The sequence below is a fragment of the Chanodichthys erythropterus genome, chromosome 3 (assembly GCF_024489055.1).
Source record: "Chanodichthys erythropterus isolate Z2021 chromosome 3, ASM2448905v1, whole genome shotgun sequence".
NCBI classification, from domain to species: Eukaryota; Metazoa; Chordata; class Actinopteri; order Cypriniformes; family Xenocyprididae; genus Chanodichthys; species Chanodichthys erythropterus.
Window position 1 is genome coordinate 7,763,081 of NC_090223.1, and position 16,587 is coordinate 7,779,667.

Here is a 16,587-nt window from a genome sequence, read left to right on the forward strand (position 1 = left end):
CACACGCGCGCTGTTTGCGCGATCCTCCGTCACTTCCGCTCGTGGGCGGGGCTCCAGCACGTGGGTAACACGCCGCAGACATGGCGGATCCTAGAGACGCGTCTTCAGATGAAGAGCAGAAAAACACACACACAGCCGAAGACAGCAGCACCAACATGACAGAGATGGAGCCGAGTGAAGACACGAACACCGAGGAGACGCTCAAGACCTTCAGAGACCTGGTGAGGAACGCGCGTGCGCCTTTCACTTCATCAGACTCGGTCATTATTGTCTTCATCAGACTCGGTCATTATTCAGACGGGCTCTCTGTCAGCGCCTCTTTACTGAGGCGAAAAGACCCTTTCTGAAGAAAATGGGCTTTAAAACGCTAATATTATCATGTCGAGTTCACGGAACTGTGGTGCGCGTTCACTTTCCCACCGCCTGCTGGTCACACAGAGAAGCGCGCGCACATCAGCGGTGTTGTTATTTGTTGTTTTTCACTACAGTAAGTTCAGCACTTTATAGTGACGATTAGTCAAGTTATTTTCGCTCAGTGTTCAGTAATTTTGTATATTTTGCCCAAATATCATCTCTTGTTTTTACTCTACTCACTCTATTTTATTCGCGCTGTATTTTGCGTCACGTTTTTCTTTATTTGTTCTTAAAGGGACAGTCATCATTTACTCGCCCTCTAGTTTGAATTAAAGGTGCTCTAAGTCAGGGGTTCTCAACCTTTTGCAATTCATGGCCCACCAATGACTGTTTAAAAGCATTTCGAGGACCACCTTTCCAAATGAACAAAGAATAACAGAAAATTCAAAAAGTACAATGGTATACTCCACTGTTAATCTGTTATGCCACTAGCAGACTAGGTCAAATCAGCTATATAGATGAAAACTGTCCTTGCATTAAAAAAAGACTTGGCAGGTTTACTTAGTAACTTTAACCATTTATTCTTGTAACAGGGCAGGTAGGATCAATGACTGGTTCAGACACACAAGGGGAACACTCTTTTAACAAATTAATTAATAATAACATCCATGCTAAAATACCTGTAACATTCTCTCTATTCATTTACAGAAGGTCATTCACCCCAATTTACGTAATTTATCAAATACTATTAGTGATATGAACATGACTGTATATACAAGGTGCGATTTGTGAAAAAACAGAGGGGAGAATGTTTTGAACAAAAATATACAAATATTACATACACGTATACCTCAGATTTTATTAGATAAAATACAAGCTGGACCAGACACAGGGTGTAATTACCGAGGTCAGAAAATGTAGTTTGCTAGGGGGGTACGGGGGCATGTTCCCGAGAAAATTTAGATTTCTTTGGTGTACGTATGTGCATTTTTAAGACGTTTAAAGTCCAACAAATTGGATAACAATAGCTTTAAAACCATGTCAACAACATGCACAGATTTGTGGATAAAAATAATTCAGCAGAGGCAGGGATAGCCTACATAGACCAGAAGAGGGGAAATCTGCATTTCTTTTCAGAAAATGATCCATTTTATAGTAACATAATGTTACGGCATTTGATCGAACAGATGTTCAATTTGACATTGCGACGTGATTGGTGTTGCGATATTTAAAAATAAATTACCTTTTAGTAGGGGTGTAACGGTACACGTATATGTACCGAACCGTTTCGGTACAGGGCTTTCGGTACGGTGCACGTGTGTACCGAAGCATTACATTGCAACCAATATTCACCACCAATAACCGCAATAAGCTCTGCGTTTTGTTACTTTCGATAAGAAACAAAGTATCATCCTTCAAATTCTGTCCACGAAATCATGAAGTTTAAACAGAAAATGCCATTTTGACGTGCTTTGATGTGGGGTGACGGATCACTGTACAGGCGCTCCAGTTCAACCGACAGCGCGAGCGCGGAGCGCAAGTGAATGTGTTCATCTCTTCCTCCTTAATACTAGTTACAGAATAAACATGAAAGAACATCTGAAGGTATGTTGCAAGATTCAGTACAACTTACTGAAACGGTCATATCTCATGTAATCGCTCATTCAGTGTTTCAACGGTGGAAAGACATCAATGAAAGCGTCTGTATTCAACAATATGTCATGATGCATTTACCTCAGAAAAGCCATTCAGTGTTCACAGCTTGTTAGTTCGCTAGAGAAATGAACTCTTTCGCTTAATATATGCACTGTATTAGCCAATATATTCATTGTTTTACTTAACCTTTTATTGATATCCTGATTAGGCTATTTAATGTATGTTTAAATAAATCTGATGTTAAAATAACAGCCACTGTGTAGAAATGATTATATTTCAACAACAAATTGGAGTGAAAACATTTAGAAGTTAATGCAAAAACTGCCTTAGGTGCAGCTTACAGGTTTGCATACAATTTGTTATTTGAGTGTTGATTATTTTATCTAAAAATAAAAAGCAATTGAATTTAGGCTAATAGTTTGGGCTTCTTTCAGGTTAGGGCTCCCTACATAGTTTATAGCATTAGCAGAGATCATTTTTTTTATCCTTAAGAAACTTTTAGTTTTAATTTAATTTAATATATTTAAAGACAAAAACACAATTTGTTCAGTAAACCTCTGTTTAATAATAAAAAAAAGCAATTTTATGTTTAGTTTTCTCTCCACCTGCTGTACCGAAAACTGTACCGAACCGTGACTTCAAAACCGAGGTACGTACCGAACCGTGAGTTTTGTGTACCGTTACACCCCTACCTTTTAGATAATGCATCTTGGCTTGACTGTCACATAATATTTGTTTTTGGTCACATAAATTCATAAGAATAATTAGATAATTAGAAAATATCAAGATTTGTCAGTTAAAAAAAATATATAAAAATTAATTTGGGTGTAGTCTAGCACTGCTTACGCTGCCCACTAGATGGCGCTCCAAGGCCCTCCGGTTGAGAATCACTGCTCTAAGTGATGTCGGCGGCTGACTTGAAGCAGTGCATGCCGGTAAGAAATGTTGTCCGACTTGAGACAGCGCAGACGTCATGTGACAGTGACGTATGGCTTTAAAGTACCGCGAGAGCGTTCGAGATCAGCCGCCTGAGTTAGCCAGCGCAGTTTCTCAAGAGGAGCTGCACGAGCGCTGATGACGACACAGCTGTTTCATGATTGGCCGGATTCACCGCATGACAACGATCATGTGTGTTTCGTGTTTGTCACGCCTTCAGCTCCACTAATGCTCAAAAATCTGTGTTTTATGACAGTTAAAGCTCGTAGATCCCACTATATTATTTCAATAACATGCTTATGTTGAACTTTATTCTTGTAAAAACAGACGCTGTAAGCAGTACTTAAAGCTTTGAATGAAAAGGTCTCTGAAACATCAGTGTATTAGTCAAATATTGCATTTATTTCACTTCAGCTGTGATAAAGTATGCAAACCGATGCAAACGCAGCGCGAGCGTCACTACGGGAAGCCGATGTCGAACACACCTAGTGTTGCTCCGGAAGTCATGTGACTGACTTTGTTTCAGGGCGTCACGGAGGTTCTGTGTGAAGCCTGTGATCAGCTGGGCTGGAAGAACCCCACCAAGATCCAGATCGAGGCCATTCCTGTGGCTCTGGAGGGTGAGCAGCTACACACACACACACACACACTCACACACATGTGTGATGCCGCAGCTAACGCGTGCGTGTGTGTCTCCACCGCAGGTCGTGATGTCATCGGTCTGGCGGAGACGGGTTCAGGGAAGACGGGCGCGTTCGCTCTGCCCATCCTGCAGTCTCTCCTGGCGTCTGCGCAGCGGCTGCACACTCTCGTCCTGACGCCCACCAGAGAACTGGCCTTCCAGATCGCAGAGCAGTTCGACGCGCTCGGCTCCAGCATCGGCGTCAAGACCGGTATACTCCGTCTCCAGTGTGAAAGCACTGTTACCAGACGCTATGACGTAACATCCCGCCATTAGGGCTGCAGCGATTAATCGTGATTAATCATTTGCAAAATAAAAGTCTGTGTTTACGTAATATATATGTGTGTGTTCTGTGTATAATAATTATGTATATATAAATACACACACATAGGGCTGGGCGATGTATCGAATGCTTTTGTCATGCGCATTTCGTCAGTAAAGCCGGTTCCCTGATTACCGCTAAATCGCCATCACCTGCTTTCAAATGGAGTGCCATTTAATAGACAGAACCGTAGTTCACTGACAAGCCACGCAATATCGCGTTCATTATCGAAGGCAATTCATCTGTGATATGAGAAGCGTTGCGTGCGAATCGCGACTGTTATTAGGACATTGCGAAAGATTTGTCAACACAGAAAACACTTCACCACTGGATAGGATTTTCTTTTTGTTTACTGAAAGTGTGGTTTATGTCAGCTGCACGTGCAGGGCGCCTGTCCGAGAAGATGAGGTGACGTTCTTTTGAGCACTATTTACACCCAGCGGTTATTCAGGAAAAACACTCTCCGAATGCGCCTCGTGAAACATGGATTCGGTCTTACGAACTTTTAGCATTGTGTCAGTTGATTTAGATTGTTATGTGTGAGATGGAGAGAGTGCAAAGACGGTGCTTACTTTGAAGACAGAGAGAGCTCGCGCGCACGAGGGTGGAGCTCTGCTCGTTCTGTCCATCAGCGCAGCAGTCGTCTCCCCTAGAACGGCTCCAGGTTCAAAGGTCAATATGGAATGGATTAATTATTTTTTCTCAGATTAATTAATCGAAATTAACGCGTTTTGACAGCCCTATATGTAATATAAAATATATATAAATATATATATTTATAATACATGTATATATTTCTAAACTTTATACCTGTATGTGTGTGTATTTATATATACATAATTATTATACACAGAAAACACACATATATATTACGTAAACACAGACTTTTGTTTTGCAAACGATTAATCGCGATTAATCGTTGCAGCCCCACACGTCATGTGACACTAACTGTGTGTGTGTGTGTGTGTGTGTGTGTGTGTGTCAGCTGTCATCGTCGGAGGGATTGATATGATGTCTCAGGCTCTGGTTCTAGCCAAGAAACCTCACGTGGTCATCGGTAAGAGAACGTTTCCTGTCGAATGTGTGGCGTGAACCATTGAATCATGGGTAATGAATCTTTCCCTGTGACCCTCAGCAACTCCCGGCCGCTTGATCGATCACCTGGAGAACACCAAAGGATTCAACCTGCGAGCGCTCAAGTATCTGGTGATGGACGAGGCCGACCGCATTCTCAACATGGACTTTGAGTCGGAGGTACACACTCACACACACACACTCACACACACACACTCACACACACACACTCACACACACACACACTCACACACACACACACTCACACACACACACTCACACACACTCTCTCACACACTCACACACACTCATATTTGTATATATAGAGCTCAATGACATGAGAGAACATGAGCTCAGGTGTTTGTTTGTGTGTCAGGTGGATAAAGTCCTGAAGATCATCCCGCGCGACAGACACACATTCCTGTTTTCGGCCACCATGACTAAAAAGGTAGGACACACACACACACACACACACACACACACACACACACACACACGGCTGCTTCACACTAACCTAACCTTGAGTGTGTGTGTGAAGCAGCCGCCGATGCGTTTAGCGGCGGTTGACGTGCGTCTCGCTGCTTTCAGGTGCAGAAGCTGGAGCGGGCGGCTCTACGCAACCCCGTCAAGTGCGCCGTCTCCACCAAATACGCCACGGTGGACAAACTGCAGCAGTACTACATATTCATCCCATCAAAGTACAAGGTTCCTCCGGCGTCTCCGTCTGCCTCCGAGCTCACACATGATTATCAGACGTGCTTCAGCCCTTACGAACTCTGTTTGTCTTGCAGGACTGTTATCTGGTCTCCATCCTGAATGAACTGGCTGGAAACTCCTTCATGGTGTTCTGCGGCACCTGTAATAATGCCCAGCGTGTGGCGTTGCTGCTCAGGAACCTGGGCATCACAGCCATCCCTCTGCACGGTCAGATGAGTCAGGTACGGAGCCGGAGCCGCGTCTCGAGCGTTTCCTGTCTTGTCAGCGACTGACGTGTGTCTCTCTCTCTTCAGAACAAGCGTCTCGGCGCTCTCAACAAGTTCAAGTCCAAGTCCCGCTCGGTCCTGCTGGCCACGGACGTGGCGTCCCGCGGGCTGGACATCCCACACGTCGACTGCGTCATCAACTTCGACATCCCCACACATTCAAAGGTAAAGCTGTGACGGCACACACGGGTCCTTGAAGTAACCTTCACATAAATGTCGTTAGAGTAGCATGGTGCTGTTGTAACAGCGCTACTGTTTGGAGTGTATGGATCATGATCCACGCAGGAAGCTCAAGAAACAGCTCGGGATCAGGGAACGTTCAGTGACGCTTGGCTCAGTATTGAGCTTCATAAACATCAGTTATTCTAGAGATGCACTGATAATAAATTCTCCACGATAGGGTTAATTCAGACTGATATCTGCCGATAACAATAGTTTGGGGTTCTGCCTTTTATACCATCTTTTAAATTAATGATATTTACGTTATTATATTTTTAATTATTTTGAAAGAAATGCGAATAAAAACTCTCCATTTCATCAGCTTGTTTCAGAGTAACTGCTATCAGTTATAAACACATTGCTCAAATTAATATTAACACACATTAACTAAATTCTGAAGATTAACTGAATCTTTCTGAGTGTTATTCATATAATTACTATTAATATTGAACATCAGACTTTTCTTTACACGAAGCACATATTCAGTGCATGTTTCTGCCCTCTTTTGATTGACAGGATTCATTGGCTGTTTTTAAACGATCGACCGATAGTCTGAAAATGTTTTATCGGCCGATACCGATTATTTGTGCATCTCTATTTAAAACTCCAACGAATAAAGCCTAATATAAGTACAGCGCAGCTTTGTTCAGAGGTAACGGGGGTCACCGCTGTATTTCTGCTGTTCCATAAGCACCATCAAATGCATTTTCAGTCAGTGTGTTTTCTGTTCAGACAAATACGAAGATCGAGTCATATTTTCACACTCTTGAATCGAAACGAGATCCCTATGGAGCCGATCACACTGGGCAGTTTTAGATCATGTGCCCGTAGCTGCTGCTGTTGCACTAAAGGGCGAGAGTGGTGGCGCTGTTTTAAAAACAGCGTACATTGTTTTTTTCATATTTCTTTACACAGAATAACATTTCTATTCTTTTTCAGTGAAATATAAATGTTAAACGTAAACTCTCTCTCGTTCTCATTGGGTGTTTAGAAAGGTCACATGACCCTTAAACAAGAGTTCAGTTGTCAGTATATGCCATAACATCACTGCAGTGTACAGTAGGTCTTTGATATGGTCCAGATTGTCTTTATTGTGCTTGATATGAACTAAAAGGTGCTCTGAATAGTCCTTGAATCTGATTCTGGTCTTTCTCAGGAGTCTCACTTCCTGTTCAGATTCATCTGTGTTCATAAAAACAGTCATTTAAAGGGATCGTTCACACAAACTGGCCATTCTGTCATCAGTTAGTCGCCTTCACTTCTTTCTGATGTGAAACACGAGTGAATGATCTTTCTTATCAGTCATATAAACGCTGATCACGTCACATGTGGTAAACAGAAACTGAGATGATGATGATGAGAGAATATATGACACATCTGAAACACGTGAGGGCGAGTAACTGATGAACCGCCCCTTTGAATGACTGTCAATCATCTGATGTGACATCATCATAATCTAACAGCACGGAAAATATAATACATTTTACATTTAATAGAACACTTTATAATACTGACAAACTGCCTGTCGTTTGCTTTATCTCTGTGTTTGATGACTGGCTGTTTATTTGTTATAACTTCTTGTGTTAGATGCTGTTGTTCATATTTAAACTACTTTATTAAAGTCATTTGAAGGAGTGTTGTCTCTGTTGAACAGTCTGTTTGCTAACGCTGTTTTCCACAGGACTACATCCACCGCGTGGGCCGCACGGCGAGAGCGGGGAGATCTGGGAAATCCATCACCTTCGTCACACAGTCAGTCGCTCCTCCTGTCCTCACTGTGCTTGTGTTCGTCAGATTAACCGCCATTATGTTACATCAGTCAGATGATTCTGCTGTGAATCTCAAGCCTTATTTCAGATTTATGCCACAGATTCAGTGTTCGATGCTGTCGATTTTGCTAGCTGTATCTTCATCTCGTGTCACATTAGCTATGTTACCATCCTCCTACTTTTATGAGAATTTTTGGGATATTGCATAAACACTGGATGGAAAAGCAAACATAAATTCTAAAGATGTGCATAAAAACCCTCCAGTTTTGCGCACAAGTAAAATTTGTACAGAAACGCAGCCATTATCAGCTTCAGAACTGATGAACCAGTGAAAGATTTCAAGCTTTATCAGATCTGCATGAATAAAGTGTTAGTCTTCATTTTAATTCACATTTCATGAAATCAGTCTTTTATAGATGAGTGAGTGTGTGTGTGTGTGAGTGTGTGAGTGAGACTGAGTGCTGTGTGTGTGTGTGTGTGTGTGTGTGTGTGTGTGTGTGTGTGTGTGTGTGTGTGTGTGTGTGTGTGTGTGTGACTGAGTGTGTGTGTGTGTGTGACTGAGTGTGTGTGTGTGTGTGACTGAGTGTGTGTGTGTGTGTGACTGAGTGTGTGTGTGTGTGTGACTGAGTGTGTGTGTGTGTGTGTGTGTGTGTGTGTGTGTGTGTGTGTGTGTGTGTGAGTGAGACTGAGTGCTGTGTGTGTCTGTGTGTGTGTGTGTGTGTGTGTGACTGACTAAGCGCTGTATTGATTGTGTGAGTAAAGCCTGTTTGTGCACATGAAGAGCGTTGGCTCCTGATGCTGTCTGTCTGCAGGTATGATGTGGAGCTGTTCCAGCGAATCGAAACGCTGATCGGGAAGAAACTGCCCGCCTTCCCCACACAGGAAGAGGAAGTGATGATGCTAGTGGAGCGAGTGAGCGAAGCCCAGCGGTTCGCACGCATTGTACGTCCTGGTTCTGTGTGTGTGTGTGTGTGATGAGGTTTGAAGGAGTGTGTCTGACGGCTGTGTTTCTGGCAGGAGATGAAGGAAAGCGCAGAAAAGAGGAAGCGGCCCCGAGCGGCGGAGGATGATGACGGCGAGCAGTCCAGCGGCGTGAGGAAGAAGGTCAAGGGCGGCGCGTTCAGAGGAGGGCGAGGACGAGGCCGAGGCGGCAGCTCCAAGAGAGGAAGATGAACATCAGTCTGAGTCGTGTCTGTAGTTTATTCCTGTAAATCTAATAAATCCTGGATTCTCTTCTCCATTTTGAGTGAACTGTCCCTTTAAGATATTATGTGCATCATGAACCAATGAATCGCTGAGATCAGCGTCTAGGGTTTTACCTGATCTCAGAACAGTTTTATACATTTGTTTTAATGAGATATGTAATTAAAATGAAGAGTAGTTGCTCTCGTGTTGGCCTGACACCACATCAATGCTGTTTGATTTGTTAATGTATACTGTCAATAAAACATTTGCAATGTGTTTGTAAAAGCTGTTTTTATGCATGTTCTGGCCAGGGTATTTGTTGCAGGTACAGTTTTCACCAGCAGGTGTCACCAAGACTTTTCACTGGGAGAACAGAAACATGGAAGTTGATTAATGCCAAATGTTTTAGAAAGAAAAAGCTTGTTGAATTGCACTAATTAAAAAAAAAGCATTGCTTTAAGCCATGTTTGCATTTTAATGCATTGTATATTTAGGGCATTTTTATAGTCTGAAATCCAACATGGTCGTGAATTCAAGCTGTATTACAGTAAATATTTCAGTTCAAAACATTCACACATTTTCATTAAAAATGTGAAGATTCATATTCACCTTTCAGATTTCACTTTCAACATATTCAGTCTTAAAAATACAACATAAAATATTCAACAGGCAAGTTTCAGTCCATTTTATTTCACTTTACAAACTCGCTTCCACAAATTCGACAGAAAATTCAACATTGGACATCTGGGAATAGCAGAATATTTCTATGAATGTGAAGTTTGCTTGAGCTGAAGTTAATAAAGGCATTAGTGATGTACTGACACAGCTGAGTTTAAGTAAAGTCAACACTTGCCACAGAGAGTTGCAGATCAGGGGGGTATTCCAGAAAGCAGGTTATGTGACATACCTGGGTATGTTTAAGAGTAAATAAGCGGATAACCTCAACTTTCGGTTCCAAAAACGGAGGTAACTTTTAGGGTATGCAAGTAACCATAGCAACTTGCTCCAGAGCAGGTTATGTTAAAGGGTTAGTTTAAGAGGAATTCAGATGCGTGTAATATTATTAATATGGTTATATTAATGTATCTAAATTTGTTATATACACAATGTTATATTATACAATATATAAATGTTTATTCAATTCTAATATATGAATTTTATTGTCATCTCACACATGGATCTGCTTTTTATCCTTTATAACAGGACATTTTCTATGCTATGATTTCTAGAATAAAATACATATATGTGATATCTTATTTAATAATTAGCATCAAACAATAATGAAAAAAAAAAGATTGCTATGTAAATCGCCATTAAACAAAAGAAGAAGAATGAAGTAGAATGGCGCGCCTGGTGAATCATCGATTCGTCGCTCTGTTGAGAATGTCTTGTGTGTTAACCGGGAACATACTCTGGGTTGGCTGAACTTATTCCCGGACGCATTTTTGGAACCAGCATACCTTGAGTAAGCAAGGTTTGGGTTAATCAACCGAGAGTTCAGGGTATATGTGACAGTAAGTTAACCCTGCTTTCTGACAGGCCTGAGCATGCCTCCTGTCAGGGTCAGCTAAACCCAACTCTCACCTTGTCCGTGACGGTTGGTGGCCCTGTTCGATGGCCTCATTTATTGCAATTTTAAATGTCCCATCCAATGCTTGAACATGTTCTTGCCCGTCGCTGCAGTCCAATCAACCTTATTTGCCTCTGTTCTGAGAGATTCCCAGTGCTGCGGCCATCTCCTGGACAGCAGGGTAAATTGTTGAATAAATTAAAAAAATACCTTAATTTGTGTTCTGAAGATGGATGAAGGTCTTAGGGGGTTTAGAACGACATGAGGGTGAGTAATAAATGTATATAGTTTGTGAAATGCTTGAAAATGAAGCGCCACAATCACTCAGTGAATTAGTGTGTCCTGTTGAGTGAACAAAAACTTCGAAACACTTGCGGTCTTCACGTCTATTGAACACTTTGGCCCAACTCTGGAAACAGGTCATGTAAGTAGACAAGTGGTCAAGTGTAAAAACCTCAAGTGTGGTCCACTGTCTTTATGAACGAGTCATTGAATCACTGACTCACCCGATTCATACATGAACTTTCTGGAAGCTGTCTCCCCATTTCATTTTTAGTCAGGAACACACCAAGCCGACAGTTGGCCGTCGGGCAGTTTTTCTTCGTCGGCTGACTAAGTTTTCTCGGTGTGTTCCGCACCGTTAGCTGAAGTTGGTCCTCGTCGGCTTTTTTTCGGGCCGATTCGAAATGTTGAATCCGCGTTGGAGCTTGTCGGTCCGTCGGGCCATCTGATCATTCTGATTGGCTGTTCAGCTACTGCCACCTGCTGGTTCGGAAAGGCATTTCATCACACGCAGGCACAAAACTGACATGCTACTTGGCCGTGGTGTGTAAGGGCAACTTTGGACACAGACGCTGCCGACGTGAACCAACCCCACAGTCTGCTTTCATCGCCACTAGTTCATCGGCGTCGGCTTGGTGTGTTCTGGCATTTTGAGGCACATCACAGACTGAACTGAATTAGAAGAGCTGCAGCTGAAATTTCACATGCCTTATTGATAATTTTATTATCATAGTAAACGTAATGCTTGTTAGCCTCCATTAGGCTATTATTAAGCTAATATGAAATGAAAGGGGCCGAACTACTTACACATACATGAAAATTTGTTTTCTTCTGTCCTCAGACAGAAAAATGACAAAGTAACACAGGCCTGCTGCGGCTCCGTCACAATCTGAATCTGTCATCAATGGAGTCACACCTGGATTACACACCTACATAGTTCCTTCCCATTAATTAGTAGACATTATCACAAAAAGATGTCAGAACTCAAACTGTTATCTGTTCACGAGGTTGTTGTTTTGACTGTTGTTTCAGACTGTTAATGCTGTCAAAGAAGAAGATCCAGATCTGTTATGAATCTCTGAGCTGCAGGTTTATCTCTAATGCTGTAACCAACTCCTTCCCTGCCTAACAACACTCACTTACATCCCTTGTTGATTTGTTTTATATTCTAATCTGTCATTTTTCAGATTGACTCTAGTATGTGAATCTGATGGAGTATGTGGGTACAACAAATACTAAGGCTTTCTCAGTTGTTTCAGTGTGAGAAGCTAAAATTCAAACTGCATCCCAATGGAATCCTGTTTGCTGAAATATGAAGTGATTCTGTACAGGACGGATGACGAACCACATGGTGAAAAACATGGATTCAGTTTCAGTCAAAATCACCACTGTGTGTGGCCTGACTTAACACAAATTACACGTGTCTTGAACACAAAGTTTAACTCCAAAAAGAGTGAGATAATATTAGCTTACCTGTCTTCATTCTCCATGTCAGGATGTGTTTTGGATAAGCCAGTTTGCGTCTATCAAACTAAAGCCCAGAGGCACAAAACTAATGTGCATATTACATCATAATCCAATCAGAATTTAATTAATAAATCTTTTGACCGGACCCAACTGTTATATATAGTTTATATATTTAGATTATGTGTTTGCGCACATGGTATACCCACGTGACGACAAGGACGTGACGGCAGTGCGTAAATCGAGTTACCCCTCGCACTTCTGCTAGTTTTACTGAGATGTCTTGTCCCGTGTGAATTGGCCAATTAATATTACAGACATCCTGAGGTAAAATTGCATTACTCCACATCCCCATGCAAAATGAATCCAGTCCGAATAGGGCTTAAGAAGCAGGACACAAGCAGAGGAGACTGAGGTCAGTTCACTCAGAACACTGCTTCAATAACAGTGCCAATGTCCGCATGAAACACTGCCATGATGAGCTGCTCCAGGACACTTTCAGCTCTTCTGCTGCACATCCTAGTGTACATGAAACAAAAAACAATCATTTGCAGTGTCTTATGCCATCAAAATTAAAAGATTAGCCATTCAGGACACACTGTCTTGGATGACGAATATTTCCAGTGAAGTAGAATTAATCCACTGACACACATCAGAAATATGAAAGACTGAGGAGAGACTCACAAATGATGAGTTTTCCTGAACCTTCAGCTCAGGATAAAGTGAAATACATGTTACTGCTGTTTTATATTAAACCTGTAGTTTAATGAGTAATGAGAAACAAGACAATGCAGAAGACAACAGTATCTATTTTTCTGAAGAACATCTTGATTTTAGCCACATAATAAAATAAAATCATGTCAAACATTATAATTTCTTAGTCATTTGCAATTATTAGATTTTTTTAATTGTATTTTTTATAATGACTAACCAGGAGTTGCAAAATAAGTCATCCTTACAAATGTCTTCATGATATTTGCACATGAAGAATGCTGCATTTTTTTAGCTGAAAGAAGGAAACGAAATATTTTGTTATTATGGTCAATAATTAGTTAGTGGTATTTGAGGTTCAGTATCAATACAGCTGGTGACAAACGGTTCAAAAGACCCTCGCAACCACTTGCACTGTGGAGGAGGTTCAGAACTACAAACAGTGGATGTGCGTGAGACCGACGGTCCTCCATTTTTGTTAAATGTTTTTAAAAACATAAACCACATAAGCAGCGCTTGAATGCTAAAAACTGCATCCTGCTGCTTGTTGTAAGGTTGGAGGAGGACAATTATAAATTCACTAAATAACGAAAAACAGTAAGGGTGAGTGATTAATCAAAAAATAACTAAACATATTAATTTCATGTTTTCCATCCTATTTCCGTTAACATCATTTTGTGAACTTAGATTAGCACAATTTATAAAGATACGAATAGGAACAGTTCAAAACATATACGTTTGGCTTACATTAACTACACATTATACAAAACATTCTCCGCATAAAACAACCACAGGTTTAAGAAAGCTAAACCTCCTTTATCAAATATATATATATTAGTCAAAAGAAAGTTCCAACCTACCTTTCATCCGAATCCCGACAGAAAAAGAAAACGAAGGACAAGCAGCAGGTGATAATCTGGAGACGCAGGTCAACTCGTGCGTCATGACGTCAGCCCGTCTGAATGAAGGTGCGTTCACGCCACCTCATAATTCCTGTAGATTCTAGCTTGTAAAGTGTTAAAGTCCTCGTAGAGATCGTAGTTACAGCTTGTAAAATGGGAGTTTTCTGAGGGCTGTAGACTTGTAGACAAGATGTACACTTGGGTAAAGTTGGTTTTATATTCGCACATTCGGACATCCGTATTCAATAGCCTTGTTAATCACACTACATTGGACATTCAGTGGAGATTCACAAGTAAATATGCCATTAAAACAATTGTTAGATAAAATAATTTGGAAATCAAGTTTTTTGAGAAAATCTTTTCAGGTTGAGCGATCTAGCACAGAAAAGCAGGTATACAAGGGTACCAATGACTAGACAGACACATAAAGTGCAGTTCAATCATGGCACACGGTTTATTGTCCAGGGATACATTATATAATTAGAATACATGAAGTGAAACTAACAGTTCAGTAACTGAAGTACATAAAAGGACTATAAGTTCACTTATAACTATGATGTGAGGCCTGAATCCTTTTAGGGTGTACAGAGAAAGATCACATGATGAAAAGATACAGGGCACAAGATGTTTCTAGAATCTCACAACAATACTTGCCTATTTTGATTGACTGTGAAAAATGTTGTAAGTTGACAATCATTAGTTGTCAATATCATGTCGCTGCTTAAAATTTGCAAACATTAATTTATTGCACATTTATTGGAAACTCTGAATTTATCAGAAGTCAGAATGTGCGAATATAAAACCAACTTTACCCAAGTCAGATGTACCACGTTGCTGCTGTACCACCTGACCACTGTAGATTAATTTAGGCCATGGAAACGCATTATTTCCCAGTCCAAGAACAAAAAGGACGTGAACAGCTCCGAATATAACGTCACGTGTTGTCATTTCAAGATTCCAGCAAATACCAGGCTATACCACCTGACCACTGTTGATTCAATCATTGCCCAAAAACAGCATATTGAAATAAGATGAATTTTAGCATTTTAATCGTAATACAACAATAGAGCCTTTAGAATCATAAAGACAAAATTAACTAAATGATAACCCAGTTTTCAGGTCATTGCTCTTTCAAAAATTTAACTTCAACATCATTTTTAAATAGTTCATTTTGATTAAAACATGATTTATGTTGGAAAAAATCAAACAAAAATCAGTCTGCTTGAGAACCCACATGACAGCTTGCTGGAGCCAGTTGAAAAACCAAAACTGCTCCTGAAATGGACTTTTATGTCTTTGCTGTGGTGCATCATGGGAGGTGGGAGAAACCAAAGTGGGGGTTGAATGGGATTTTTTTTATTGATGGGTATTTTTTTTATTATTGAAAAGCTTTGCAATGGTGAAATTTGTTGCATTTTTTTTTAAATTAGGGCGCCTACTAAAAGCTTATAATACTGAGGTTTGTTCATTTGGGGAACTTAATTTCTGGTTGGTGGGTTGCTTGCATGTCTGCCAATGGTTGTGCCCATAAGTATTAATGCCCACTAGCTGAACTATCACAGCATTGTCAGTCTGTGATGGAAGTTGAAGAGTAAAGAAGCTACTGAATGTTGGAATTATTGAGTGTGAGAAGTTTGTTGAATGTTGTTTGTCTTGTTATGCAGTATTTTTCTTTTGTCAGAAATAGGTTGTCAACAGCTTCAAAGTTTAAATCCATTGTGTCTAGTGTAAAGTGAAAAATACAGTCTCAAAATACTAAGGCCCAATCCCAATTCTATTTTATACCCCTTCCCCTTACCCTTACCCCTACGCCTACCCCTTCCCCTTGCCCCTTGAAACAGAGTGTCAAGGGGTAGGGCTGAAAATATTCCCCTAAGAATTGGGACACCATTACTAGACCGTTACACGTCATCATAAGTCGTCGCTAGCTCCTACGTCATAGATGCGCCGATGTTTATCACACACTTCTAAAGGCCAATTCACACCGCACCGACAACACTTGTCTGTTGGAGTTTGTTGGATTGGTGTGATCCCCTGTTGGCGTCTGTTGGAGTCGGTCTTCACCCGACTGAACATGTTTAATCGGCGTTTGTCGGGTCATGGAATGTCTGCGCGGTGTGAACAGTTTTCCAACAGACGGCAACAAACTCTGACGTAATCTGACCTGGCCACGAACCGTTGCCATGACGATGAGGCAAGTCCCCTGCAAAGACAGCTGTTTGATCGCGCCCGCGCCTCACACACACACAACAAAGCAGTGGAAACGTGACATCGCAGCTTGTTCATTATAAAAAATAAAATACTGTTAAAAAAATATACAAAAGGTACAATAGTCCATAGTGCAATCCGTGCCATTCAGCAAGAGCAGCTGCTCCACTTCACCGAAAGAGAGAGGTAACGTTAACCACTATGAGAGCAACGCAGGTTTACCTTCAGTTTCGTTTTTAATAATTCGTTTTGGCTTGTTTAGCTACATGG

The 16,587-nt window shown here is 41.1% G+C and overlaps 1 protein-coding gene across 1 annotated transcript; it reads left to right on the plus strand.

The window, feature by feature from the left end:
* Nucleotides 1–52: 52 nt before the first annotated feature.
* ddx47 (DEAD (Asp-Glu-Ala-Asp) box polypeptide 47) lies at nt 53–9,673 on the plus strand. Its single transcript, XM_067380902.1, has 12 exons — nt 53–221; nt 3,473–3,566; nt 3,651–3,839; nt 4,936–5,007; nt 5,086–5,204; nt 5,401–5,472; nt 5,613–5,729; nt 5,816–5,962; nt 6,035–6,172; nt 7,908–7,978; nt 8,808–8,937; nt 9,013–9,673. Exons 1-12 carry the CDS (start codon nt 81–83, stop codon nt 9,166–9,168), a joined length of 1,446 nt encoding a protein of 481 aa, XP_067237003.1. The 5' UTR covers nt 53–80; the 3' UTR covers nt 9,169–9,673.
* The last annotated feature ends 6,914 nt before the right edge of the window (nt 9,674–16,587 follow it).

Coding starts and splice junctions, on each gene's coding strand:
- ddx47 (XM_067380902.1), top strand. CDS start 81: ATGGCGGATCCTAGAGACGCGTCTTCAGATGAAGAGCAGAAAAACACA. Junction 222..3,472: donor TCAAGACCTTCAGAGACCTG/GTGAGGAACGCG, acceptor ACTTTGTTTCAG/GGCGTCACGGAGGTTCTGTG. Junction 6,173..7,907: donor ACATCCCCACACATTCAAAG/GTAAAGCTGTGA, acceptor TGTTTTCCACAG/GACTACATCCACCGCGTGGG.